General features: G+C 37.7%; 1 protein-coding gene across 5 annotated transcripts; it reads left to right on the top strand.

Annotated features, from left to right (window-relative positions):
* Window positions 1-91: 91 nt before the first annotated feature.
* On the top strand, window positions 92-27,607 carry RCHY1 (ring finger and CHY zinc finger domain containing 1). Of its 5 annotated transcripts, XM_041759519.1 has the most exons (9): window positions 92-221; window positions 5,256-5,375; window positions 5,634-5,749; window positions 21,991-22,069; window positions 23,990-24,034; window positions 24,141-24,199; window positions 24,284-24,310; window positions 25,350-25,470; window positions 26,928-27,607. In XM_041759519.1, the coding sequence occupies exons 1-9, from the start codon at window positions 132-134 to the stop codon at window positions 27,048-27,050; spliced, it is 780 nt and encodes a 259-aa protein (XP_041615453.1). In that variant the 5' UTR covers window positions 92-131; the 3' UTR covers window positions 27,051-27,607. The 5 variants fall into 5 exon arrangements, with proteins under 5 accessions (XP_041615453.1, XP_041615457.1, XP_041615454.1 ...); XM_041759523.1 differs by lacking the exon at window positions 23,990-24,034; XM_041759520.1 differs by lacking the exon at window positions 24,284-24,310.

Below are 27,607 nucleotides of genomic sequence, written 5' to 3'. Positions count from 1 at the left end.
AAATCCGGCCGCCCGGGGGTCACACGCTCAGTCGCCATAGCAGCTAGGTTGCTAGTGACGCTGCTTCTCTGGGCGTGGTTTCCGTCGGGCGCGGGGGAAGGGCCCGTGGAGCTTCAGTGGAGGTGGAGAAGATGGCGGCTTCGGCGCGGGAAGATGGCGCCCGAGGCCAAAAGCAAGGGCTTAGGGGCTGCGAGCACTACGACAGAGGATGCCTCCTGAAGGTGACGGCTTCAACGGGCTCTTCCCTTACAAGCTTCCGCCGGGCCAGGCGTGGGGCGGAGTGGGCAAGGCGGTTGGGCTTGGGCTTAAATTAGAGGCTGAATTGTTGGTCAGGAGACCTTCACCTCGCACTGGGTTTCTGCGTGAGAACGTTTAGGGACGCGACCACAGGCCGCACCTGAACGCCTGCTCTACACTCTGTAAGCAAAACTCTTTGGGAAGAGTCTGGTCTTGCACACCAGTCACTACTAATGTGATTTATTTCGTCTTCTGCTACTCTAAGTAGGCCGAGGCACCCCGGCCTGGGCTGGCATTTCGCCATGGTGACTTTCAGGTGTGTGATGAAATAATGGAAGAGGGATAAGTAAGTAGAGAATCGGGATACGATGTCAGCTCCCGTAGTAAGTACGTTTTACGGCTTGCCAGCTTCGTTTTAGAGTCCATGAGTATGCCTAAGCCTGCAAAGGAGAAAATGTTTTTTGTGAAATAGAAAGACAGCCATGTAATTGCCACTAAATAGGAGATTATGGGTAGGAAAGTGCTTAGTATACATATATTGTTACTTTTACCCTGCGAGGAAAATTGCTAGTCAATCTAGAACTTTTTAAATTGGAACCCATTCAGTTTAAGTTTCCTGATTTTTTGTTGTTTTTGTCACAAGAAGCAGTTTAAAGATTTTACTTAGAAAGCTTGAGCTTTGGAGTCCCACAGCTGTACCCCCAAATCTAGCTCTGACCCTGGATAGCTTAGTGCTTTGAGCAAGTGCTGTTTGTGCAATTGGGGTGATAGAAGTTCCCGTTTCATTAAAAAAAAAAAAAAGTATGAGGCCTCTAAGGACAACTTAGAGCTGCCTCTGTAGGCCAGGCTTGGTGAACGTGTCTCCAGTGCACTGGGTGAAGCTCTATCAAAGTTCACCGAGTGTTGTGTAAGCAAATTGAATGCTATGGTTAGGATTCCGTTTCCATTGATACTTCCTGTTACTCTTTGAAAATTGGTAATTAGAACTGAATTCAACATGTTGGCCCTTTCCCCCAGAAGCCACATAGATAAGCCTGTGTTTCATAGCGCTGAGATACTTGACTCTCAGTATCAAATACTTTTTTGCCTTCCCCCTCCTTAAATACCAGAAGCCGAGTGAAGAGTTTTAAGCAAGAAATAATTGACTAAATCAAATGCTGTTTGGGAAGATAAGAACTGAAAATTGACCTTTAAATTTGGCGAGGATGTCACTGGTGATCTTGACAAGAGACATTTCAGTGGTGAGATTGGGACAAAGCCTCATTGGAGTGGATATGAGAGAGAATGAGAGTAGTGAAACTGGAAATAGCCTCTGTAGACAATTCTTGGAGTTTTGCTGTAAAAAAGAGCAAAAAAAAATAATAGGCTGTGGTTGATGAGAGATGTGGATCATGAGATTTTTTTTCCCCCCTTTAAAACAGGAGGTATTACAGCATATTTCCATATTCTTGGAAATGACCCCATGAAGTGAGAACTTTTTTTTTTTTTTTTTAAGATTTTATTTATTTGAGAGAGAGGGAACAGCACACATGAGCTGGGGGAGAGGTTGATGGAGAGGGAGAGGCAGACTCCCCAATGAGCAGGGAGCTTAGAGCAGGGCTCATCCCAGGACCCTGAGACCATGACCTGAGCAGAATACAGATTGCTTCATGGACTGAGCCATCCAGGTGCCCCAAAGCAAGAACATTTTATAATGCAGACGGGAAAGGGAAAACTATAGGACCACTTACCGCCTTTAGTAGTCAAAGAAGAGATGGAATCCAGTGCCAAGTGGAGGAGTTGGCCTTAGAGAATAACATCTAACAGAAGGGAAGAATGAGGATTAGGTACATTTGCAAATAGGTTGATAGTTTGTGAGAGAATGTTTTTCTTTTGATTATTTGTATTTTCAAAATAAGCTGGGTTATGAGCCAAGTGTAAGGGTGGAGGAAAAGGTTTAGAGAGAGAAGATATGAAATAAAATCATCTAGATTTTAGGTCCTAGACTGTAGACGAATGAAGGAATTGACTAGGGGAAACTTGGTAGTAAAAACCCACTTTTTTATTAGTATCATGACTTGAAAGTGAGACCAGTGCTGTTTTTCTTCAACTATGTATGACTGTTCTCTCCAACAGAAGAGAATTGGATTTAACCACTTGGGGTTTTGGTTACGATAGTATTTAGAGGAGGAGAGAAGGACGGAGCTAGAGTATGTGCAAGGGAAGCATCTAATGAGTTGGAAAGTGAAGAGGTCGTGGTTAGAGAATTTCATGCTTGAAATTAAGATATAAACAGGATTTAGTTCTTGTTTTACAGCAGTAGTTTTCAAAGTGTGGTGAATGGACCCCTTGGTGATTCCTGAGGCCCTTTCAGGGATCCTCCAGTTCAAAACTACTCTCTAATACTAAGATGTCTTTTTCAGTGTGTGCAAAAGCAGTGATTAAAACTGCTGGCACCTTAGCAGGAATGAAGGTAGTGGCACTGACCTGTACTGCACCTATAGTTAAAAAACAAACAAACAAAAAAACCCAAAACGTTTTCATTTTAGAATGTCAATGATAAAATTAAAGTGATAGAATTAAAGCAATAAAATTATTAATTTTATAAAATCTCAACTTTTGAATATATATCTATTTACGTGTTTGGTGAAATGGGATGTTCAAGCACTTCTGCAAACTAAAATTAGATGCTTGTGAGGAAAGTTCTTATGCAGTTGGATTGTGAACTGAAATAGTTTCTCATACAATTTTTACTTGAACTTGGTTGTTCAGACTTGAGTATTTGGTAAGCACTTTCTCAAAAAGTGAACTGTTGAAAAGAAACTGTCATTACAAGGAAAACAATTGACAGTGGTAAAATTCAAGCTTTCACATAAAAATTAGAATTTTGGAATACTTGTATAAGCCTCTTTGAGCTTGAAAATATTCCAATACCTAATGACTTTGCTGATGAGATCGGTAGTGATATTAACAAATATTTTTTTATATTGCATGGAAAATGTGTGAACATTTGGAAGACCTGTAGAACTCAGTGAACTGATATTTTCTGAATGACTAATGCATGGGTAAAAGATTGATTCAAAATACAAAATCAGTGGGTCTTGCATTCTGAAATAACAGAGGGAGAAAAGTTCACTGATGCAATTTCAGAGTCCGTGTTACAATTGATCATTTATAAGAGTTGTCAGGTTTTGGCGTAGTATTAGAGAATATCCATAATTCTCTCTAAAGGCCAAAATACTTAAAATACTCCTCCCTTTTCCAACTGTATATTTGTGGGAGTCCAGAGTTTCTTCATATACTTCAACTAAATGGAATACGGAAGTTGAAGCAGAAATGAGAATCCAGCTATTTTGGGGGAAACTGTTTTTCATTAAAATATGTCATTTACATTAACATGTAATGAGTTCATTACTATTATTTTTAAAAGAAGTAATACTTTAAAAACCTTTCAGTTTTATAGTATGGTTTCAGTAGACATAATGCACATAATCAAAAGCTCTTTGAGATCCTCAGTAATTTTTAAGAGTGTAAAGGAGGGATCCCTGGGTGGCGCAGTGGTTTGGCGCTTGCCTTTGGCCCAGGGCGCGATCTTGGAGACCCGGGATCGAATCCCACATCAGGCTCCCAGTGCATGGAGCCTGCTTCTCCCTCTGCCTATGTCTCTGCCTCTCTCTCTCTCTCTCTGTGTGACTATCATAAATAAATAAAAATTTAAAAAAAATTAAAAAAAAAAAAGAGTGTAAAGGAATTCTAAAACCAAAACGTTTGAAAACTACTGTTATGTGGTTTGACCATGAGAATATGTGGCTGAGGAGTGTTGGAGGGCAAGGCTATTGGAAGTGAGAAAGCCAAGAAATTGAGAGTTCAAAGTATTGGAAGGATTATTGTGGTGGATGTGCAGATCACTAAGATTTAGGACAAGAATAGTTTTGGGAGAGAAAAGATGCCAGTTACTCAACTTGTTAAAATATTTAAGGAATGAACTGTGTTGTGGTAAATCATAGGATAAGAAATCTTCAGAAATGAGTGGATCTGGAAGGTCATAGTATCGTGGAAAGTACTGGGTTAATTTACTGGCTTAGAAACTCATTGATGTACTAGTTAGGATAAGGCTAAGTTACTAAGGGTAACAACAACAACAACAACAACAAAAACCCAACAATAATGTGGGTTTAAGAATAAAGAGTTTATTTTTTCCCACCTAACAATTTCAAAGTGAATTATCCAGTTTGGTGATGAGACTGTTCCACATGATCACCCAGGGACACGTTTTTCCCATTGTATTATTTTGCCATGTTTTAGGGCATGCAGTCATCAGCTGGGTTGCTGCCATGTCCAGGTTTCATCTGATGGAAAGGGTAAAGGGAGCGTGGAGGAGAAGGCATGCCAGTTTCTTAATATTCAGGCTCAGGAGTGGCACTGATATCTTCTGCTCATATTCTTTTGGTAAGAACTTAGTTGTTTGGCCACAGCTGAAATCAAAAAAGGCTGGGAACTGTAGTATAGCTGGGCAATCATGTGTCCAGGAGGAAGGAGAGAAAGGATTTTGGTAGTCTGCCACTCTTAAAATAAGTCTCTTACATTTATTGTATCTTGTAAAAAACATCAAGGATATAGATGATGATTAATAAGTACAAGTGAATTAAAATATAATCTTTATTATAGTTAATGTTTAAGTGTTGAAGTAGTTAAATGAATTATCTAGAAATATCTCAGAAGAAGTTACCTGTCTGGTGTTTAGGCTGAGGATAAATTTAGGGTGTCGTGGGATTAGTTCTTCAGTTGTGGATGTCCATTCTTCATAATTCTTTTGTCTTTAAGGACCGGATTATGTTCAACTTGATACAGACATAGATGTTAAAGGGGATACTTAAAATATGCTAAAAAAAACAGTGAAAAGTTAAGTTTAGCATCAGTTTACAAACTGATCCATTGGTTGTATTCTTTGACTTCGTTATAGGAGGAGGAGGAAGAAAAATTTAATTTTGCATTGTAAACCTGTTTTTCTTATAACTCTTTTCCCCCCTGGGCATTAGGCACCTTGCTGTGACAAACTTTATACTTGTCGGTTGTGTCATGATAACAATGAAGATCATCAGCTAGATCGCTTTAAAGTGAAGGAAGTGCAGTGCATAAACTGTGAAAAAATTCAACATGTAAGATTTTATCACATTTCTATTTTCTTTTTAAAAAATGTTAAAGTGATTTACAAAATTTTTTTTGATTTACAAAATTTAATTAAGAGTATTGCAAATAAGATCTTCTGTATGCAATATCTTTGATTTAAATGTTTAAAACCTTGTAAAAATAAGCATATCAGCATATATTACAACATAAATTGTGGGTATTCAAGTAATAATACAAAATGTGTTGGTAAATTTAATCTAATTTTTAATTACATGTGTCTGTTTTAGGCCCAACAGACCTGTGAGGAATGTAGCACATTGTTTGGGGAATATTATTGCAGTATATGCCATCTCTTTGACAAAGACAAGAAGCAGTATCATTGTGAAAACTGTGGAATTTGTAGGTACTGTATGTAAAATGTTTTCTAATTACTTTTAGTGTACCTGGGCAATAATAGTTTTAAAATCAACTCTGTTGGGATAAAATTTGCATCTAATAAAAATGCATTCATTTTAAGTGTCCAGGTTAGTAAGTTACCAACATGATCAAGATAAAAAGCATTTCCATTATACTAAAAAAAAATGTTCATGTCTCTTTTGTAGTAATAAGTAGCCCTTCAGCTATTGTGTGGCTATTTAAAATTTTTAAATTTAGATATGAAATATGCTTTTATTTATTTATTTATTTATTTATTTTTTAAATTTTTATTTATTTATGATAGTCACAGAGAGAGAGAGAGAGGCAGAGACATAGGCAGAGGGAGAAGCAGGCTCCATGCACCGGGAGCCTGATATGGGATTCGATCCCGGGTCTCCAGGATCGCGCCCTGGGCCAAAGGCAGGCGCCAAACCGCTGCGCCACCCAGGGATCCCGAAATATGCTTTTATATGAAGAATTTGTAGGCAACTGAAGTAGGAAATTAGGGTGGAAAAAAAAAAGAAAATTAGGGTGGGCTTTTCTTTTTAAACAGTTATTATTTTCAAACCAGCTAAGGTTTAAACATTTATTTATTTAATTATTTTTTTATGTTTTTTTTTGTGTGTGTATTTTTTATTGGAGTTTGATTTGCAAACATATAGTATACCACCCGTCCTGTCAAGTGCCTCCCTCAGTGCCTGTCACCCAATCATCCATCCCCCCCACTCACCTCCCCTTCCACTACCCCATGTTCTTTTTCCAGAATTAGGAGTCTCTCGTTTTGTCACCCTCTCTGATTTTTCCCACTCATTTTCTCTCCTTCCCCTATAGTCCCTGTCACATTTTTTTTATATTCCCTGTACAAGTGAAACCATATAATGTTTGTCCTTCTCTACTTCACTCAGCATAATACCCTCCAGTTCGATCCACGTTGAAGCAAACATAAAAAAAATAATTAAATCTTTTGGGTATTTACCCCAAAGATACAGATGCAGTGACAGACCGCGACACCTGTACCCCAGTGTTTATAGCAGCAATGTCCACAATAGCCAAACTGTGGAAGGAGCCATGATGTCCTTTGACAGATGAGTGGATAAGATGGAATATTACTCAGCCATCAGAAAGGACCAATATGCACCATTTGCTTCCACACATTCCACACAAATCTCAAGATGATTTGTTCCAACTCTCTGAAGAAAGTCCATGGTATTTTATTAGGGATTGCATTGAATGTGTAAATTGCTCTGGGTAGCACTGACATTTTCACAACATTAATTCTTCCAAACCATGAGCATGGAGTGTTTTTCCATCTCTTTGTGTCTTCCTCAATTTCTTTCAGAAGTGTTCTGTAGTTTTTAGGGTATAGATCTTTTACCTCTTAGTTAGGTTTATTCCTAGGTATCTTATACTTTTGAGTGCAATTGTAAATGGGATTGACTCCCTAATTTCTTTTTCTTCAGTCTCATTGTTAGTGTACAGAAATGCCACTGATTTCTGGGCTTTGATTTTGTATCTTGCCACATTGCCGAATTGCTGTATGAGTTCTAGCAGTGTTGGGGTTGAGTCTTTTGGGTTTTCTACATACAGTATCATGTCATTTGTGAAGAGGGAGAGTTGACTTCTTTGCCAATTTGAATGCCTTTGATTTCTTTTTGTTGCCTGATTGCTGAAGCTAGGACTTCTAGTACTATGTTAAACAACAGTGGTGAGAGTAGACATCCCTGTTGGGTTCCTGATCTTAGGGGAAAGGCTCCCCGTGTTTCCCCATTGAGCATGATATTTGCTGTGGGCTTTTCACAGATGGCTTTTAAGATGCTGAGGGATGTTCCCTCTATCCCTACACTCTGAAGAGTTTTGATCAGGAATGGATGCTGTATTTTGTCAAATACTTTCTCTGCATCTATTGAGAGGATCATATGGTTCTTGTTTTTTCTTTTGTTGATATGATCTATCATGTAGATTTTTTCTCGAGTGTAGAACCAGCCTTGCATCCCAGGGATAAATCCCACGTGGTCATGGTGAAGAATCTTCTTAATATACAGTTGGATCCTATTGGCTAGTATCTTGTTGAGAATTTTGCATCTGTGTTCATCAGGGATATTGGTCTAAAATCTTTTTGGTGGGTCTTTGGTTTTGGAATTAAGGTGATGCTGGCCTCATAGAACGAGATTGGAGGTATTCCATCCTTCTATCCTTCGAAACAGCTTTAGTAGAATGGGTATTGTTTCTTCTTTAAATGTTTGATAGAATTTCCCTGGGAAGCCATCTGGCCCTGGACTTTTGTGTTTTGGGAGGTTTTTGATGACTGCTTCAATTTTCTCCCTGGTTATCTGCCTGTTCAGGTTTTCTTTTTCTTCCTGTTCCAGTTTTGGGAGTTTGTGGTTTTCCAGAAATGTGTCCATTTCTTCTAGATTGCCTAATTTATTTATGGATAGCTGCTCATAGTATGTTACTAAAATGGTTTGTATTTCCTTGGTATTGGTTGTGATCTCCTTTCTCATTTGTGATTTTATTAATTTGAGTCTTTTTTCTTTTTAATAAGGTTGGCTAATGGTTTATCTATCTTATTAATTCTTTCAAAGAACCAACTCCTGGTTTTGTTGATCTGTTCTACAGTTCTTCTGGTCTCTATTTCATTGAGTTGTGCTCAAATCTTTATTAACTCTCTTCTCCTGCTTGGTGTACGTTTTATTTGCTGTTCTTTCTTCAGATTTTTAGGTGTGAGGTTAGCTTGTGTAGTTTTTTCCAATTTTTTGAGGGATACTTGTATTCCAGTGTATTTCCCTCTTAGGACTGCTTTGCTGTTTCTCAAAGATTGTGAATGGTTGTATGTTCATATTCATTTTCCATGAATCTTTTTTATTCTTCTCTAATTTTGTGGTTGACCCATTCATATTTTAGTAGGATGCTCTTTAATCTCCTCGTGTTTGAGTGTCTTCCAAATTTCTTCCTGTGATTAAGTTCTAGTTTCAAGGTATTGAGTTCTCAAAGTATGTAGGGGACAATCCCAATCTTTTGGTGTTGGTGGAGACATGATTTGTAACCCAGTATGTGATTATTCTGGAGGAATTTCCATGTGCACTTGAGAAGAATGTGTATTCAGTTGCATCCAGATGCAAAGTTTTGTGTATATCTGTGAAATCCATCTGGTCTTGTGTATCATTTAAAGCGCTTGCTTCGGGGATCCCTGGGTGGCGCAGCGGTTTGGCGCCTGCCTTTGGCCCAGGGCGCGATCCTGGAGACCCGGGATCGAATCCCACATCAGGCTCCCGGTGCATGGAGCCTGCTTCTCCCTCCGCCTGTGTCTCTGCCTCTCTCTCTCTCTCTCTGTGACTATCATAAAAAAAAATAATAATAATAATAATAAAGCGCTTGCTTCTTTGGTGATATTGTGCTTAGAATATCTGTCATTTGCTGAAAGTGCTGTGTTGAAGTCTCCTACTATTAGTGTATTATTTTCTAAGTATGTCTTTACTTTGGTTATTGATTGATGTACTTGGCAGCTCCACATTAGGGACATAAACATTCATGATTGTTCGGCCTTCTTGTTGGATAGATCCTTTAAGTATGATATAGTGTCCCTCTTCATCTCTCACTATAGTCTTTGGGATAAACTTTAATTTTTCTGATATGAGGATTGCTACCCCAGCTTTCTTTTGAGGACCATTTGAATGGTAAATGGTTCTCCACCCTTTCATTTTCAGGCTGTAGGTGTTCTTAGGTCTAAAATGAGTCTCTTGTAGGCAGCAAATAGATGGGTCTTGCTTTTTTATCCAGTCTGAAAACCTGTGTCTTTTGATGGGATCGTTTAGCCCATTCACGTTCAGAGTTACTATTGAAAGATACGACTTTAGTGTCATAATACCTATTCAGTCCCTGTTGTGGATTGTTTCTTTGTGCTTCCTCTTTCTTTAAAGGGTTCCCCCTTAATATTTCTTGCAGAGCTGGTTTAGTGGTCATATATTGTTTCACTTTCTGCCTATCCTGGAAGCTCTTTTTCTCTCCTATTCTGAATGAGAGCCTTGCTTGATTTAGTACCTTTGGCTGCATGTTCTTCCCGTTTAGTACCCTGAATATATCCTGCCAGCCCTTTCTGGCCTGCCAGGTCTCTGTGAAGAGGTCTGCTGTTAATCTAATATTTCTCCCCATATAACTTAGGGATCTCTTGTCTCTTGCTGCTTTAAGGATTTTCTCTTCATCTTTGGAATTTGCAAGTTTCACCATTAAATGTCGAGTTGTTGAACAGTTTTTATTGATTTTCGAGGGGGACCTCTCTGTCTCCTGGATCTGAATGCCTGTTTCCCTCCCCAAATTAGGGAAGTTCTCAGCTATGATTTGTTCAAATATGCTTTCTGGTCCTCTGTTTTGGTGTTTTCTGGAACCCCAATTATACTTAGATTCTTCCTTTGAGGTTATCATTTATTTTCCTTTACCTTTCCTTGTGGTCTTTTAATTGTTTTTCTTTTTTTTCTTCAGGTTCCTTCCTTGCCATCAAGTGTCTTCTTTGTTGCTCATTCTTTTCTTCCACCTCATTAACCCTAGTCGTTAGGACATCCAGTTCGGATTGCATCTCATTTAATTGAATTTTATTTTGGCCTGATTAGATCTAAATTCTGCAGTCATGAAATTTCTAGAATCCTTTATTTTTTTTTTCCAGAGCTGTCTGGAGCTTTATAATTGTGCTTCTGAATTGGCTTTCTGACATTGGATTGTAATCCACATTCTGTCTCTCTGTAGCAGAGAGTACTGTTTCCAGTTCTTTTTTTTTTTTTTTTTTTTTTGTGGTGAAGTCTTCCTTTTAGTCATTTTGCTCAATGCAGAGTGGTCTTTGAGTGGGCTGAGTTAAGAAGATCAACCACGACCTAAGTAAATTTCACCCTAAATGATTCTGACGAGCCCAGAGACCAGAAAATGAAAATAAAGATCAGAACAAAATAAAACAAAAGGACCCCTAAAGTGAAAACCAAATTTTAAAACAAAGTAGTAAAAAATAAAAGGCCAAGAATCCCAAAGAAGAGAAAAAAGCAAAAGTGAAGAGGATAAAAAGAAAAAAGGAAAGAAAGAAAGAAAGAGGGGTCTGCTGGTGGTGGAGTAGTTGTAGTGGAACAGAATGTAGTCTACCTGAGGGGTCTTGTAGGGTACACTCTTTGTTCTGAGTGTATTATGTTCTATATAGTAGAAAATGCTCATTCCCAAATTTATATAAAGCAGAAATCATTGTAGAAAGCCCCAACATTGACCACCAAAACATAAACGAGATAAAAGAGGAGGGCAGAATGGGAATGAAGAGAGAATATAATCTCACAGAATGAACCAGCAAGGGATACCACTTGGTTCTGGGTGCATGCTGGTCATGTTGTAGAAGGAATTAATTTCTGCTCTTGTAGAAAAAAATGAGGCAGAGAAAACAAAAAACACAAAACAAAAAACCATATCTCATATAGCTCTCATAATTAAATTATGTTGAAAAGCATCCAGAAGTGAAAAATATATCTAAGACCTATAATTGTAGAAATATGAAAGTCAGAATGGAAAAAAAAAAGTTAAAAATGAAGAGGTGGTAAAATATTGTAGTTACTGTGGGAAAATGAAAAAATAAAGGAAATTTACAGTCTGATATAAAAACGAGTTGTACTGGAAAAAGGAAGAAAAAAAAATAGGAGGGGTACCCTATAGTTCTATATACTGTAAATCCCTTGACTTCCCCTGGAGCTTTCCAGCACTGGTTGGTCCAGAACTTGCTCTTCCCATGTTCTCCCAGCTGGTCTTCTGTGGGAGGGGCTGCTGTGCTGATTCTCAGGTGTGTGTACCTGGGGGAGATGCCCCACTCCTGCCCGGTGCTGGGCTCAGTGAGGGCTGTTTACCCCGTGAGGCCTCTGTTCCCTGGCAGCCCCGCCCCTCCCTGGTACAGGGTGACACAAGGAGGAACAACTACACTGTCAGTGGCCAGGTCTCCAGCTCTGGAGTCAGCTCCCCCAGTAACCACCCGCAGCTCCCAGTCTGCACTGGCCTAGATGCTCCCTGGGCGGGTGTGCTGATCTGCACAGCTTGGGAGCACCCAGTGGCAGGAGCGTCCTCGCTGTCCTGTGCCCTGCTTGCCTCCACCTGTCCCAGGAGGACCACAGGATCCTGGGCTGTGTCCACCCGGAGCCTCCTGACCTACTGGCTTCTCCCCGAGGCCCCGCTGGGTGCACGTTCCAGCCCTTTACCAAGATCGGCTGCAGTGTGTGGCGCATGCACTGCCACCCCCCCCCACTTCCTCTCCATGTGACTTCGGGAGACTGGAGATGTCCCTGTCCCTCCTGCGATTCTGCCCAATTTCCCTGCTGAGCACCTTTCCGTCTGGGAAGAATCCAGCATGGATTTTTAAAGTTCCTGCGTCTCCGGGGCTGGGCTCTCCTGTGTCCTGGAGGCTCTCGCAGCCCCCCTTAGCCCAGCTCCTCACGGGGCCCCTTCCCCACTTGATTCTTTTTTATTTTATTTTTGTCTGCTTTCCTACCTTGTTAGAAGCAAAAACCCTTCTCTGTGTAGCGTTCTGGCTGTTCTCAGGTCAAATTCTTAGGTTTTCAGGATGGTTTGAAAGTTATCTAGGTGAGTTGGTGGGGCCAGGTGAGTTGAGGACCCTACTCCTCCTCCATCTTGCCCCCTCCCCGCAATTAGTTTTTAAAAAATTCTCAAAGTATAGGCTAATTTTATAAAAATTAGAAAATACAAAAAAGTAGAAAGAATAAATATAACCTATAGTCCAGTCTCTCATTGATAAGCTACTATTTACATGCGTAGATAGTAGATAGGAATTTTTTCTTTCTAAAAACTCTGCAGTATTAGATATATAGGAAAGTACATATGTAGCATATGTTATAAAGTATACTAATACAATAAATAAGCCACTCGGTTTCAGAAATAGAATATTAATCAATACTGTTGAAACCCCAAGTGTTCCACATTAGTCTTTTCTCCTTGTTCTCATTGGAAATAACCACTGCCTGAATATTTTAGAACACTTTCTAGCTCTTATATAGTTTGTTTTTAAGGAAGGATAACAAACATACCAAAAGATGCGTAAGCCATAAGCAACCTTATGAGTTTGCTTAGGAAAACATTCTTTTGATTATCACCCAGATGAAAAAATGGAATGTTCTTAGCACTGTAGTAGCCTCTCTTATGCTCCCTTCAAGTCTATATACTTTTCCAAAGGTAACCACTCTCCTGAACTTTTGTTCATATTGTATATGCTCTTTTGTGTCTTTATGTATTTTAAGGCAGTATCTTTAGGTGTTTACATAGAATTTTTCTATTTTCTTTATGACCTATTTATCATTATATACTCTTTTTATCTTCAATATTTTCTGCCTTAAGAACAGTAGTATCTAGATCTTTCATTTGATTAGTTTTTGCATGAATATCTCTTTTTTTTTATTCCAATCATTCTGTATACTTATATGTAAGGCATGTATCTTGTAATCAGAATTTTATTTTTTTATGGAGTTTGGTGAAAACTCTGTCCTTTACTCTGTCTCTTTATACTTAGTCTACTATATACTATATAGTATAACTATATAATTGTATATTAATATAATTGTATATATAAATACACGTGTAATCTACAATGTACAATTTTCTAATTCAATCTACAATTTTAGTATTTTTTGTTCCCTTAGCTTTTGTCCATTTGTCTTTTTTTTCTCCTTTCTTGCATTTTTTTGGAATAATCAGTTTTTCTATTTTGTTTTTAAACTATAAACTATAAACTACTTAGAGATACATTCTTCTATTATTCTCTTAGCAGTTATCTTAGAAATTATAACATACTTCCTTGGTTTGCTAGAGTAATGCATTTATCATTTCTGGACAGTGCAGGAACCTTAACTAAGAGGATTTACATTCAATTGTCATGTTTTTTAATTTATGTATATTTTAAATTCTAAGACATTGTTTTGAACAGTCAGTATTCTCTTAGATTTATGATATTTACCATTTCTGTTGCTCTTCTTGCCTTTCTGCATCTCCTTTGTCTTCGGGATTATTTTCCTTCATCTTTAAGAATTCTTTTCATTATTACTTAAAAAAAAAAAGATTATTTTTTCATGATAGAGAGAGAGAGAGAGAAGCAGAGACACAGGCAGAGGGAGAAGCAGGCTCCACACCGGGATCCCAACACGGAACTCGATCCCGGGACTACAGGATCGCGCCCTGGGCCAAAGGCAGGCGCCAAACCACTGAGCTACCCAGGGATCCCCTCATTATTACTTTTAGTGAGACTCCGCTGGTCACAAATTGTCAGTTTTTTGTCTCTTTGAAAATGTCTTTATTTTGCCTTCATTTAAAACATTTTATCTTTTGAGGGGGTAGAATTACTTTCTCTCAGCACTTCAGCGATATTCTGGTGCCATGGTTTCTGGTTTAGAGTCATCTAACAGGATTATTATTGCTTCTTTGAAGATAATCTGTCTTTTATCCCTCTCTTGATGTTTTCAGTCATTGGTTTTTAGCAGTTTTTCCATGATGTGTCCAGGTGTGTGAGATATTTGTCCAACTTGCAGTTTGTAGAATTTCTTGAATCTGTGGCTTGATGATGTCTTCTGTCAGTTTTGAAATATTCTTGGCCAGTATTTCTTCAGGTAGTGTTTCTGCCTTCTGCTCTTACCTCTCCTGAGACTTGAGGTATAGACCTTTTCACTGTGTCCCATATGTGTCTTAAATTTTTTTCCTGTATTTATCTTTTTTTTTTTTTTTTTTTTTTTATGATAGTCATACAGAGAGAAAGAGAGAGAGGCAGAGACACAGGCAGAGGGAGAAGCAGGCTCCATGCACCGGGAGCCTGATGTGGGATTCGATCCCGGGTCTCCAGGATCGCGCCCTGGGCCAAAGGCAGGCGCCAAACCGCTGCGCCACCCAGGGATCCCTATCTTTTTTTTTTTTTCGCCCTTTCACGCTTAAATTGGATAGGTCCTCCTGATTTATCTTCCAGGTCTCCATTGTAATATGTGGAATCTTCTGTTTAACCTATCAAGTTTTTCATTTTAGGTATTTTTTTTTTTCCTCAAAACTATAGAGTTTGCATTTAGTCCCTCCCTTTCTGTAGCTTCCATTTTTCAGGTGAAATTTCTTCACCTTTTTTTTTTTTTTTTCCTTCAACATATTAATTATCAGTACTTTTAGGGCAGTGTGAGAACTCCAATATCTTGATTATCTTTGGGTCAGTTCTGTTTTCTGTTTTTCCCCCCTTGGTGTTTGTTTCTTCATCTTGCCTTTTGGTATGCTCGATATTTTTTTTTTTAATTTTTTTTTAATTTTTTATTTATTTATGATAGTCACAGAGAGAGAGAGAGAGGCAGAGACACAGGCGGAGGGAGAAGCAGGCTCCATGCACCGGGAGCCTGATGTGGGATTCGATCCCGGGTCTCCAGGATCGCGCCCTGGGCCAAAGGCAGGCGCCAAACCACTGCGCCACCCAGGGATCCCATGCTCGATATTTTTTTTAGTTGGACAAAACTGTATAAGCTCTGGATGCTAATCTTTTCCAAAGAGAATTTTCTTTTGGCAAGCAGTTAGTGTAAAGGTGGATCCCATGAATCCAATTAAAGATTGAGATGATTAGAGGCCAAGTTTCATTTACAAGTCTTGTTCTTTTTTCCCTAACGCCGAACCATATGCTGCTAGCATAGGGTTCCTCAGTGATTTTAACTTAAAGCCAGGGGTGTTCACCAGGGCATCTCTTGTGGCAGGGCCTGGCATCCATTTTTCTGCCTCCCCAGCAGAGAAATTGCCAAATGGTTTACTTGGTTTCATACCCTCTTACCTGCTGCTTGCTTAGCTCCTAAATAGAATAGTTTAGGGACTGCAAGTTCCCCAATGAGGAAGAAGCTGGGAATGTTGGCTTTGCCTCAGGGTATTTCCCTTTTCTCTGGAATATTGACTCTTTTAAGTCCTTCCTTGTTCTTTACTGTTTTTAACCATCTGAACCACCCAGACCTCCTTGTTCTTTACTGCTTTTAAATAGCTTGTTTCTTTTCTTTGAACCAGCCCTAGTTCTCAGTGGAAGGTTTGGTCTTGATTTTGGCTCAAGTCACGGTTTCAGGGCTCTGAGATCCAGACCTGTCTTGGGCTTTGTACCGGGTGTGGAGCCTCTCCCCCGTCCCTCTTCCTCTCTTTAAAAGAAAAGAAAAGAAACGAAAAAAGAAAAGAAAAGAAGAAGAAAAGAAAAGAAAAGAAGAAAAGAAAAGAAAAGAAAAGAAAAGAAAAGAAAAGAAAAGAAAAGAAAAAAGATATTGGGAGCAAAATCCATTAAATAAGATTGGCAAATACTGTGTTTAGTCAGAAATGACCACCAGATAATAACAATTGTTTTAAACAATAAAAATATCACAAGTTTAAAAATGTTTTTGCAGTAGTAGTGTTGGAAACTAAAGAAGTTTCCATGATGATGACATTAAAAAATCACATGATTTAAATGTATGAGGTCTTACGTTTTTGCTTAAATATCAGTCTTTTTATTTTGTAGCTGAACCTTCTTTGATACTCTTTTATGAGTCCTCTTTTTGACATTAAAGACAAACATTTTTGACTTAAGTATATTATGAAACTTAATTATTGCTTTTAGTCCATTATACAAATCTGCAAGGTGATTAGATTTCTCCTACTGGTGTTTTTTTTTTTTTAATTTTTTTTTTTTTAATTTTTTTATTTATTTATGATAGTCACAGAGAGAGAGAGAGAGGCAGAGATACAGGCAGAGGGAGAAGCAGACTCCATGCACTGGGAGCCTGACGTGGGATTCGATCCCGGGTCTCCAGGATCGCGCCCTGGGCCAAAGGCAGGCGCCAAACCGCTGCGCCACCCAGGGATCCCTCTCCTACTGGTGTTTATAGCACCTCTAGGCTTGACTCTGGTCTGAAGTGTGGGCTTGAAAATTGTTGTTTTTAGGCAATAATCGCTCTAAGGAATATGTTATTCCTGATTTATATTTTAAAATAGCTCCATGGGGCAGCCTGGGTGGCTCAGCGGTTTAGCCGCCTTCAGCGGGGGGTGTGATCCTGGAGACCCGGGATCGAGTCCCGTGTCGGGCTCCTTGTGTGGAGCCTGCTTCTCCCTCTGCTTGTTTCTCTGCCTCTCTCTCTTTGTATCTCTCATAAATAAATAAATAAAATCTTAAAAAAAGAATAGCTCCATGATAGTTAGATAATCTTTGGCTATGGCAGTAATTCAAAGAGCGATGTGCCCTAGAGATAGGGTTTCAGTTTTTCTTTAACTAGGGACAGACATCCAACACTGAATTTTTTGGCAATGGGTGCATACATCCTTACTGAAATGTATAAGAATGAACTTTTTTTTTTTTTAATGGGGAAATATAATTTCTTACTGTTATTAAATAAGCACCAGGAAAAAAAAAAAAAAAAAATAAGCACCAGGATACTTGTTATGAGAGTACAATATGGCAGATGTGGTTTTGGTGTTCTTATTTCTGATCTTAAAAAAATGTTTCATCCTTTTGTATAATTCCATTTTTAGATTATCCCAAGGAAATGGAGATATGTACCAAGAATTATGTATAGTATATGTCTTGTACAGATAAAGAAAAATGAAAAACAACCTGTATGTCTGGGAGATTGTTAAATTTGCAAGCCCATATTAAGAGTAAATTCTTGAATAATATTTAGGGATTGGGAGAATGATTGGTCAAAAATGTCTATCAGGATATCACACATACCACAATATTAGCAGTACTTACCCATGAATGGTGGGATCATGATTGATGTTAAGTATTTGTTGGTATATTTGTTGGTTCATGTTCTTCTGGGTTTTATACATTTTAAATAATGGATATTACTTTTAAAATATAAAAAGGTATATAAATTTGTATAACTACATTGGGGAAATAAAACATCTCATAAAATGATGCTTTAAGGGAAGGATGTATTTTTGCATTTCTGCAAGTTATTAAAGAAGCATCAGACAAATCTTTGTTATGTGTTTATGTGTTGAGCAGGAGTGGGTAGAAGGCAGGCATGTTCTTTTTTTTTTATTTAATTTTTTTAATTGGAGTTCAATTTGCCAACATTTAGCATAATACCCAGTGCTCATCCTGCCAAGTGCCACCCTCAGTGCCCAGCATCCAGTTACCCCAACCCCCCGTCCACCTCCCTTTCCACTACCCCTTGTTCATTTCCCAGAGTTCGGTGTCTCTCCTGTTTTGTCACCCTCACTGATAATTTCACTCATTTTCTCTCCTTTCCCTTTATTCCCTTTCACTAATTTTTATATTCCCCAAATGAATGAGACCATATAGTGTTTGTCCTTTTCCAGTTGACTTATTTCACTCAGCATAATACCCTCCAGTTCCATCCACGTCAAAGCAAATGGTGGGTATTGTAGTTTCTTTTTTTTTTTTTTTTTTTTTATTTATGATAGTCACAGAGAGAGAGAGAGAGGCAGAGTCATAGGCAGAGGGAGAAGCAGGCTCCATGCACCGGGAGCCCGACGTGGGATTCGATCCCCGGTCTCCAGGATCGCGCCCTGGGCCAAAGGCAGGCGCCAAACCGCTGCGCCACCCAGGGATCCCGGTATTGTAGTTTCTAATGGCTGAGTAATATTCCATTGTATACAGAGACCACATCTTCTTTATCCATTCATCTGTTGAAGGACACCGAGGCTCCTTCCACAGTTTGGCTATTGTGGACATTGCTGCTATAAACATCAGGGTGCAGGTGTCCCGGCGTTTCACTGCATCTGTATCTTTGGGGTAAATCCCCAACAGTGCAATTGCTGGGTCATAGGGCAGGTCTATTTTTAACTCTTTGAGGAACCTCCACACAGTTTTCCAGAGTGGCTGCACCAGTTCACATTCCCACCAACAGTTCAAGAGGGTTCCCCTTTCTCCACATCTCTCCAACATTTGTGGTTTCCTGCCTTGTTAATTTTCCCCATTCTCACTGGTGTGAGGTGGTATCTCATTGTGGTTTTGTGTTTCCCTGATGGCAAGTGATGTGGAGCATTTTCTCATGTGCTTGTTGGCCATGTCTATGTCTTCCTCTGTGAGATTTCTGTTCATGTCTTTTGCCCATTTCGTGATTGGATTGTTTCTTTGGTGTTGAGTTTAATAAGTTCTTAATAGATCTTGGAAACTAGCCCTTTATATGATATGTCATTTGCAAATATCCTCTCCCATTCTGTAGGTTGTCTTTTGGTTTTGTTAACTGTTTCTTTTGCTGTGCAAAAGCTTCTTATCTTGATGAAGTCCCAATAGTTCATTTTTGCTTTTGTTTCTCTTGCCCTCATGGATGTATCTTGCAAGAAGTTACATCCAAGTTCAGAAAGGGTGTTGCCTGGGTTTTCCTCTAGGATTTTGATGGAATCTTGTCTCACATTTAGATCTTTCATCATTTTGAGTTTATCTTTGTGTATGATTTAATTTTTTTTTAAATTTTTATTTATTTATGATAGAGAGAGAGAGAGAGAGAGAGGCAGAGACACAGGCAGAGGGAGAAGCAGGCTCCATGCACTGGGAACCCGACGTGGGATTCGATCCCGGGTCTCCAGGATCGTGCCCTGGGCCAAAGGCAGGCGCCAAACCGCTGCGCCACCCAGGGATCCCTGTGTATGATTTAAGAGAATGGTCTGGTTTCATTCTTAGGCAAGCATGTTCTTGTTCTTGAATTTATATTCTGTTTGTGGAATAATAAGGCTTCATAATAGTCACTACTGTAGAGTTTGTCAGATTACATGGATTGGAGTAGTCTTAATTTTAGGAAAATTTGAGTAAAGTTTTAATATAGATAGACCAATGCTGAAGACATTAGAATGCACCAGGCTATAAATAAATAACCAAGCCTGAGAGAAGGCAGTGAAAGAATGGAGCGAGGGGCAGTGGAGGTGGAGGTAGAGACTGTGGTTGAGGTTGGAAATAAAGAGGATGTATTATATAGAGTAGTTATTTTATTTTATTTTATTTTTAAATTTTATTTATTCATGAGACAGAGAGGCAGGGACACAGGAGGAGGGAGAAGCATGCTTCCTGTAGGGAGCCCGATGGAGGACTCCTTCCCAGGACCCTGGGATCATCCCGTGAGCCAAAGGCAGATGCTCAACCACTGAGCTGCACCCAGGTCCCCCTACAGTAGTTATTTGAAAGTGAAGGAAATCTACTGAGTCCCTGTCACCATTAAAAAAAATATATATATGTGTATGGTAAGGATAAGTACTGTTGGGTGGAAGTTTTATTAGCACTTTGAGTGTGTGTATATATATATATATATATACGCGTGTGAGGGGGGGAAAGGAGAACTGGGTCAGAATGTAAAAGTATTTACTGTGTGTTGAAGTGAAGTTTGAGGACAATGCTGCAGAGCCTGGCAGGTCACTTTCAAGTACTGATGCCAAATTGACTGTTTTTGCTTAAAACAGAATCTCCTGGTAATCAGTCATTTTGGCTTTTGTATGTTTGAAACATCTTTATTTTGCTTTCATTTTTGACGGATATTTTTTGGGTATAGAATTCTAAGCTGACAGGGTTTTTTTCAGTACCTTAAAGATGTTGCTATATTGTGTTCTGTACAATACATTGTACATTGTTTGCAATGAGGAATCTGGTGCCATCCTTATCTTTGTTCCTCTGTATAAGCCTTTTGTTTTTTCTGGCTGCTTTTAAGATTTTATCTTTGGTTTTGAACAGTTTGAGTTTGATGTTCCATGAGTTTTTTTCATCTTGCTTGTGTTTAGGGTTTGTTGAGCTTTCCTTTTAAGGGCATAACACAGAAGTCTCATGTATTTCTTCTCTTCACAACTTCCAGAGAAGTTGCAGATAGTCTTTATTCAGGACATCCTGTGCATAGCTAAGTATTTTGTTGTTGTGAAAGAAGGGGATAATGAAAACTTGGCAACTAGCAATATTATCTTTATCATGCATAATATGTTTCAAATGGATGAAAGAAAAATCTAAAAATTAAAGGTAAGTATTGGAGGTATACGTATATTTATGACCTATAGGTTTCAAAAGCAGAAGCAATAAAGGAAAATACCAATGGCTTTTTAGTACATAGAAATTAAAATGGCGGGATCCCTGGGTGGCGCAGCGGTTTGGCGCCTGCCTTTGGCCCAGGGCGTGATCTGGGAGACCCGAGATCGAATCCCACGTCAGGCTCCCGGTGCATGAAGCCTGCTTCTCCCTCTGCCTGTGTCTCTGCCTCTCTCTCTCTCTCTCTCTCTCTCTCTCTCTCTCTGTGACTATCATAAATAAATAAAAAAAATTAAAAAAAAAAGCATTTAAAAAAAAAAAAGAAATTAAAATGGCTGTATGACAAAATATATAAATCAAGATAGGTGACATACCAGTTAATTGTAAATATACTAATGAAAAAGATTAATATTCAGGATATATAAACAGCTATTTTGAAGTGGTAAAAGACAAATACCCTAGAATGAACAGAGCACATGAACAGATAATCCACAATAGAAATCCATATGGTTCATAAATATTAAAATATATCTTCATCTCATAACCTGAGAAATGCAAATTAAAAATACATCTTTTATTTGTCTATCATTATAGGTAACCAGTGTTCACTAGGGTACGGGGAACATGGGTGCTGTCGCACATTGTTAGGGGGAATATAATGTAATATTACCTTTTTGGAGGTCAGTTTGTCAATATCGAAATCAATGATGCAATACCCTCTGATCCCATAGTTTCACGTATAGGAATCTTATAAAAATTACCAAGAGATGGGCTAAGTGACATCTGTATAAGCATATTTATTTTATATCATTGTGTTAAGATGTAAATTATATAAGGGAGTACTTTTAAAAATTATGATCTGTCCATACTATGTAATACTGTGTAAATCATGAAGAGGAATCAAGTGGTTCTAGTTAGAACAATCTTTAGGATATTGTTCAGTTAAAAAAAGTCGCAGACCGGGATATATAGAAAGAATCCACTTATGTAAAAAAGAAAACCTAAAAGGTGTGTGTGTGTGTGTGTGTGTGTGTGTGTGTGAGAGAGAGAGAGAGAGAGAGAGAGAGAGAGAGAGAAAACGCCTGGACAGAGAGCATTCTGTTAATAGTGCTTATTACATTTGGGGAGTGTTATTGAGGGGGTAGTGGTTTACCCCATGTTCTTCATTATGGTTTGAACTAATTTTACAGTGAAACTAAACTTAAATAAAAATGAGTAAATTACCACTGCAGTAAAAATGAACTTAATTTTTTGGCTTTCACATGTATTTTTAGGATTGGTCCAAAGGAAGATTTTTTCCATTGTTTGAAATGTAACTTATGCCTAGCTATGAATCTCCAAGGAAAGCACAAGGTATATAATTAAGTTTGCATAACTTAAAAAGTATTATATTGTGTCTGAAAACCAGCTAAATCCTAAAATGTTTGGATTTTTCAGATATTTTGCTATTTTTCATATATTACCAAGTACAACTATGTTGTTTTTTTTATTTTTAAGCATTAAGTAGGTGTTTTAAGGCATATGCCTCAGAATATCTGATCTACAATTCTTTTTCATCTGTGTAGTATGTAAGAAAACTTTTTTTAAAAAAGATTTATTTTAGAGAGAGTACACAAGCAGGGGGAGAGGGAGTGGGAGTGGGAGAGGGAGGAATCTCAAGTAGACTCTGTGCTGAGCATGGGACTCCATATGGGGCTCGATCCCGAGACCCTGAGATCATGACCTGAGTCAAAAGCAAGAGTTGGCCGCTTAACCACCTGAGCCACCTGGGCACTCCATAGTATATAAGAATATTATATCAGTTATTTGCATAATGTTGACAGCTTCTAGGTTTTTGGATTCATCTCATTGGTACTGGTTTTAAGAATAACAAAAAAATGCATAGTAAAGAAGGAATAGCAATGTAACAGCATTTCGAGAAAAATCAGAAAATAGTTTTATATTTACTTTCATAGTTAGAAGTATTTTTAAGGGGGATCCCTGGGTGGCTCAGCGGTTTAGTGCTGCCTTCAGGTCAGGGCGTGATCCTGGGGTCCCGGGATCCAGTCCCACATCGGGCTCCCTGCATGGAGCCTGCTTCACTCTCTGCCTGTGTCTCTGCCTCTCTCTCTCTCTCTCTCTCTCTCTCTCTCTCTCTGTCTCTCGTGAATCAATAAATAAAATCTTTAAAAAATATTTTTAATTTTGGATATGGTAATTATATCATACCAGGCTCTTTAAGATTATTTTTCATTATTCAGAAAATATCTAATAAACAACAGAGAATGGAGAGGCTAATCAGGATTTTTTTCGTTAAGTTTTTCATTTTAATTCTGGTATAGGTAACATTAATGAGGATTTTTTAAATAGATGCTGGATAAAAACTGGCCTAAAATAGGTCAAGTGTTAAGAGAAATTGAGATGAATAATGAGCATTTGGGATACAATGACAAGTTAGAAGGGAAAAAGGATGGGGCTGAGTAGAGATGACTCCTGAGGCTTTTAGCCCTTGCTATTATCTTTGATTAGTAGACCATGAATTTGCTGGAATTAAAAGATTGAGTTTGGTTTTATAGACTTCAGTTGGGGCATGATAGCTGTGTGGTCTTTCAAAAACTACGCAGTTTCTCTTGTGGTATCTTTGTTTCTCAGTTATTTTTCATTGTCTGTATTTCAGTAAATGGTCCTATCCCATACCTTCCTGCATTTACTCACCCTATCTTGTCAAGTTAGGAACTGGCACTGGAGGCAGCCTGTTGGAACTCAAATACTGTTCAACCTCTTATTAGCATGTGACTTTGGAAGTTATTGAGCTTCTCTAGGCCTCAGATACCTCATCTGTAAAATGGAGTAATAGTTGTACCTGTTTCATTTAGAGTTGTGGGACTTGGTTGAGCTAATGTATAGCATGTAGTAAACTTCAGTAATATGAATCGTCAATATCATTAAGTAGTTTTGGAACAAAATACATATGAAATAGATTCCAAATGTTATTATCTCTGAATCTTTGTAAATCTTAATTCTCTGATTTTTCTCATTTGTAAAATGAAGATAATTTGAACAATTAAGTTGTATTAATTCATTGTTTCAGGTAATGCGCAAAGCCTGAAATAGTTGTGTGAGTTAACTGTTCAGTTCTTGTCTGACATATAAGAGACATGTATTAATGTTAATTATTATCTTTAGGTTAGTATCATTAGCATCATTGCTTTATCATTAGTTTTTATTACTATGTATATATCTGTCATTTCCATCTAGTTAAGCTTTAGTAATTTGAGTTTCTCCTTTAAACAGTGTATTGAAAATGTTTCCCGGCAGAATTGTCCAATATGTTTGGAGGTAATCTTAAACTATTATCTGCTTTGGAAATATTCCTTCTTGAACTTAAAGTACTTGGTTGTTTATATACTCTTTATGCAAGCAGTAACATTTATTTCCTTTATAGGATATTCATACATCCCGTGTTGTTGCTCATGTCTTGCCATGTGGACATCTTTTACATAGGTAATTTTTTTTTTCCTCAAAAATGTTTGAAAGTAGTGGAGATGGTTTTTGCCTTACTAAAATAGTGTTATATATTTTTTTCAGAACATGTTATGAAGAAATGTTGAAAGAGTAAGTGTTTGATGGGATTTTTAAAGGTTAAAATTGTAAGATGTGTGATTTATTTATTTAGTTACTTTGTGCAGGGATATGGAAGTGGGCAAACATTGCTGTGTTACTTTACTGTGCATGGCAGGTTATTTTGAGATGGGTAGAGTAAATGAATAGTGTTAAATTGGGCAAAGCATCTTGTGGTTGTAGGAACTGCATCTTTGCCCCTGTGCTTGTATTATGCCATATCTCATCCCACAGTTCACAAGAGCTACCTCTTATTTTTCTGGCTGTGCTTACCAGGGGGCACAGGCTCTGCTAAAGGCAATCCATACCATTGTAAAAATACTGAGGCTTGTCACTCAAAGATCTGTTAAGTCATTATATTAGCGCATGTTAATCATCTGCAAAGAGAGCTGGTAACAAGATTATCTAAAGCAGAGACTTTATTGTGGGTGAAGGATGTTAAAATGAAATGAGCATAGTCAGGAGAGAAGAGACTGTGAAAATGTATTTTGGTCCTGTGCATTCGTAAGCAGAAATTGTAATTTAAGAGCCAGGTAGAAGGGAACTTTTTCAGAATTTTTAGGAAGAAAATAATACAATCTGAATTGCCTGAGTATATTAAGAAATTGAGGTTATTTAGCTAAAAAAAAAAATGAAGCAGCTGAATTGGTTTTTAAAATATATTAAATATAGGGGCGCCTGGCTCACTCATTTGGAAGATCTTGGAGACGTGAGTTCAAGCCAGATGTTAGGTGTAGGGATTACTTAAATAAATAACTTAATATAAAAAAGTATTAAATATATTCTGTAAAGAATATGAACTAATTCCTCCCCACTTTAGAGAACTGAGGAAAAAGTAGATCTAAAAAATACCATAGGTTACAGGATTTAATTAACCAAGTTACAAGTTCCCAGGCTTGTAACAGGTCATCTTGAAACACAGAATAATGCTCTGTTTTGGATGGTTTATGTACCAGTTAGCATGCATCTTGTATACTGGAGTTGATAGACTCCTTGTCTAATGTTTGGAAAATAACCTTTCTATCTCTTCTAGAGGCTACAGATGTCCCTTGTGTATGCATTCTGCTTTAGATATGACTAGATACTGGAGACAGCTGGATGATGAGGTAGCACAGACTCCTATGCCATCAGAATACCAGAACATGACTGTGGATGTGAGTATAATCAGTGCTTAAAACTTTTTAGGTTCCTGTTTGATGTGCTGGTTTACTTTTGCCTTTTTGCTCGAATCTGTTTAAAAAATACTGCTTTGGCATTGACACCAATGCGATTATTGTATTGTATTTGAAAGGACCAAATACAGATTTTAGTTACTTCAAATTCAACAAACCAGACCAAAAGAGAGAGAGAGGCAGAGACACAGGCAGAGGGAGAAGCACGCTTCCTGCTGGGAGCCTGATGTGGGACTTGATCCCTGGACCCAGGATCACGCCCTAAGCTGAAGGCAGACACTCAACACCAAGCCACCCAGGTGTCCCCAGACTAAAAAAATCTTGAGAATACCTTTATATAATTCTTGCCAACACTAGATGGCAGGCAAAACTTTATTCTGAATTATTTACATGCTATTTGTCAGAGCCAGTTAGTTAATGTAACTGGAGATGAATTACTGGTCTGCTGTTTTATTTTAATGATATTTTATTTATAATTATTTTAAATTTTATTTCAGGCATACATATTTGTTGATTTTTGAAGAAGATTGTTTTGTTTTTTAATGTTCATTACCCTTTTTATTCATGTGGATAATTGAATTGCTAGTAAGGTCAATGAAGTATCACTTTTAGAATACAAATAACAGTTTTATTGAGATATAATTTATATGCCATATAACTTGTCCATTTGAAGTGTACAGTTTAGTGCTTTATCATACATTCTTGAAATTGTCAAACATCATGACCATCAATTTTAGAATATTTTTGTCACCCCCAAAAGAAATCCCATACCTATTAGCAGTCATCTCCCAATCCCCCTAGCTCTAGGCAATTAGTAGTCTTTTGACATTCAGATTGTATTCTTAATTATTTTCCAGATTATAATTTTGAGCAAATTTGGAAGTTTTCTATTTATTGTGGTATGACTATTCAAAAGGTAATGCTTTTCTCCCATAGTAATGTATTGATCTATTTTCAGGTTAACCGTTTTTATTCTTCAGGATCTCAGTACTAGAAGAGATTAAGTCTCAAATGACATCTTATTGTCATTGTAGGGATAAGCCAAAGCTGCTTTTTATTAGATTAAATTAGGAACTGCTTTTTTGGACTTTTTTTTTTAATGTCAAGGAAAAAGAAATCATAGGTTATTTTGAATTTTAAGTATAGATGTCAATCAGATTATGCCTATGTAAGTAGATTTTATGCTCCACACTATTTATACTACTTGGAAACAGTTTTAAAATAAGACTTCTTAACTCAGTTTCATCTTCTAAATTCAAAGCTACTCTTAGAATTTTCAGAAAACAAAAGGCATTTCTGTTTTGGGAAATGTTTAGACTTAGCTATATGTGTTTCAGTTCTTCAGTATGATTTTTGAAGAATTGTTTTGAGCAGACAGTGCTATTTTCTATCTATAAGGTTTAATATACTTAATTTGAATTAATCTCTTCACTTTTCAGATTCTCTGCAATGATTGTAATGGGAGATCTACAGTCCAGTTCCATATATTAGGCATGAAATGTAATATTTGTGAATCCTACAATACTGCTCAAGCTAATAGAATTTCACTAGATCAGCAATGACCAGCGTATACTGCATTGGAAAACTCAGCATTTTCTGATCTAGAAAAAGTCTCTTTAGTATTCAGTTGTTATAATGTGTCAGAATCTATGCATTAGAGTTGATGTGTTTTGTACTAGTGTCACAGCATAAAATCATATTACACGTACTTAAGGATTCAGGGTCTCGTTATAAAATATCATAGCTTTATTTATGTTGGATGAAAGCCACTGTGCTTGTTTATTGATTGGAAATTCTCTTAGTGTCAGTTGTTTGGAAGCCCATGATGTTTGCCACTGAAATTCACATCCATAGAAGTATATTCTGCTTCCATGGAACTTTGCTTTAAGTGACACTATGCACAAAGAGTTCATTTCTAGTTCTTGATAGAACTGCACTTGTTTCTCAGTATTATTCTTGACTTTTTAAGGGCTGTGCTATAATGAGAATATGTTCTGTCTTACTGTTGAAATCTTATGATATATACTTTAGAATTTTCTAAGACAGCCCTTTGGATCCTGTAAATGTGAATTTTGATGTAATAACTGCTAATAAAATTATATTGAAACTTTTATTGAAA

This window comes from Vulpes lagopus, chromosome 6 (assembly GCF_018345385.1).
Source record: "Vulpes lagopus strain Blue_001 chromosome 6, ASM1834538v1, whole genome shotgun sequence".
In the NCBI taxonomy this organism is placed as follows: domain Eukaryota; kingdom Metazoa; phylum Chordata; class Mammalia; order Carnivora; family Canidae; genus Vulpes; species Vulpes lagopus.
Note: the sequence above shows the minus strand (reverse complement) of the source record. Positions and strands in the feature narration are given on the sequence as shown.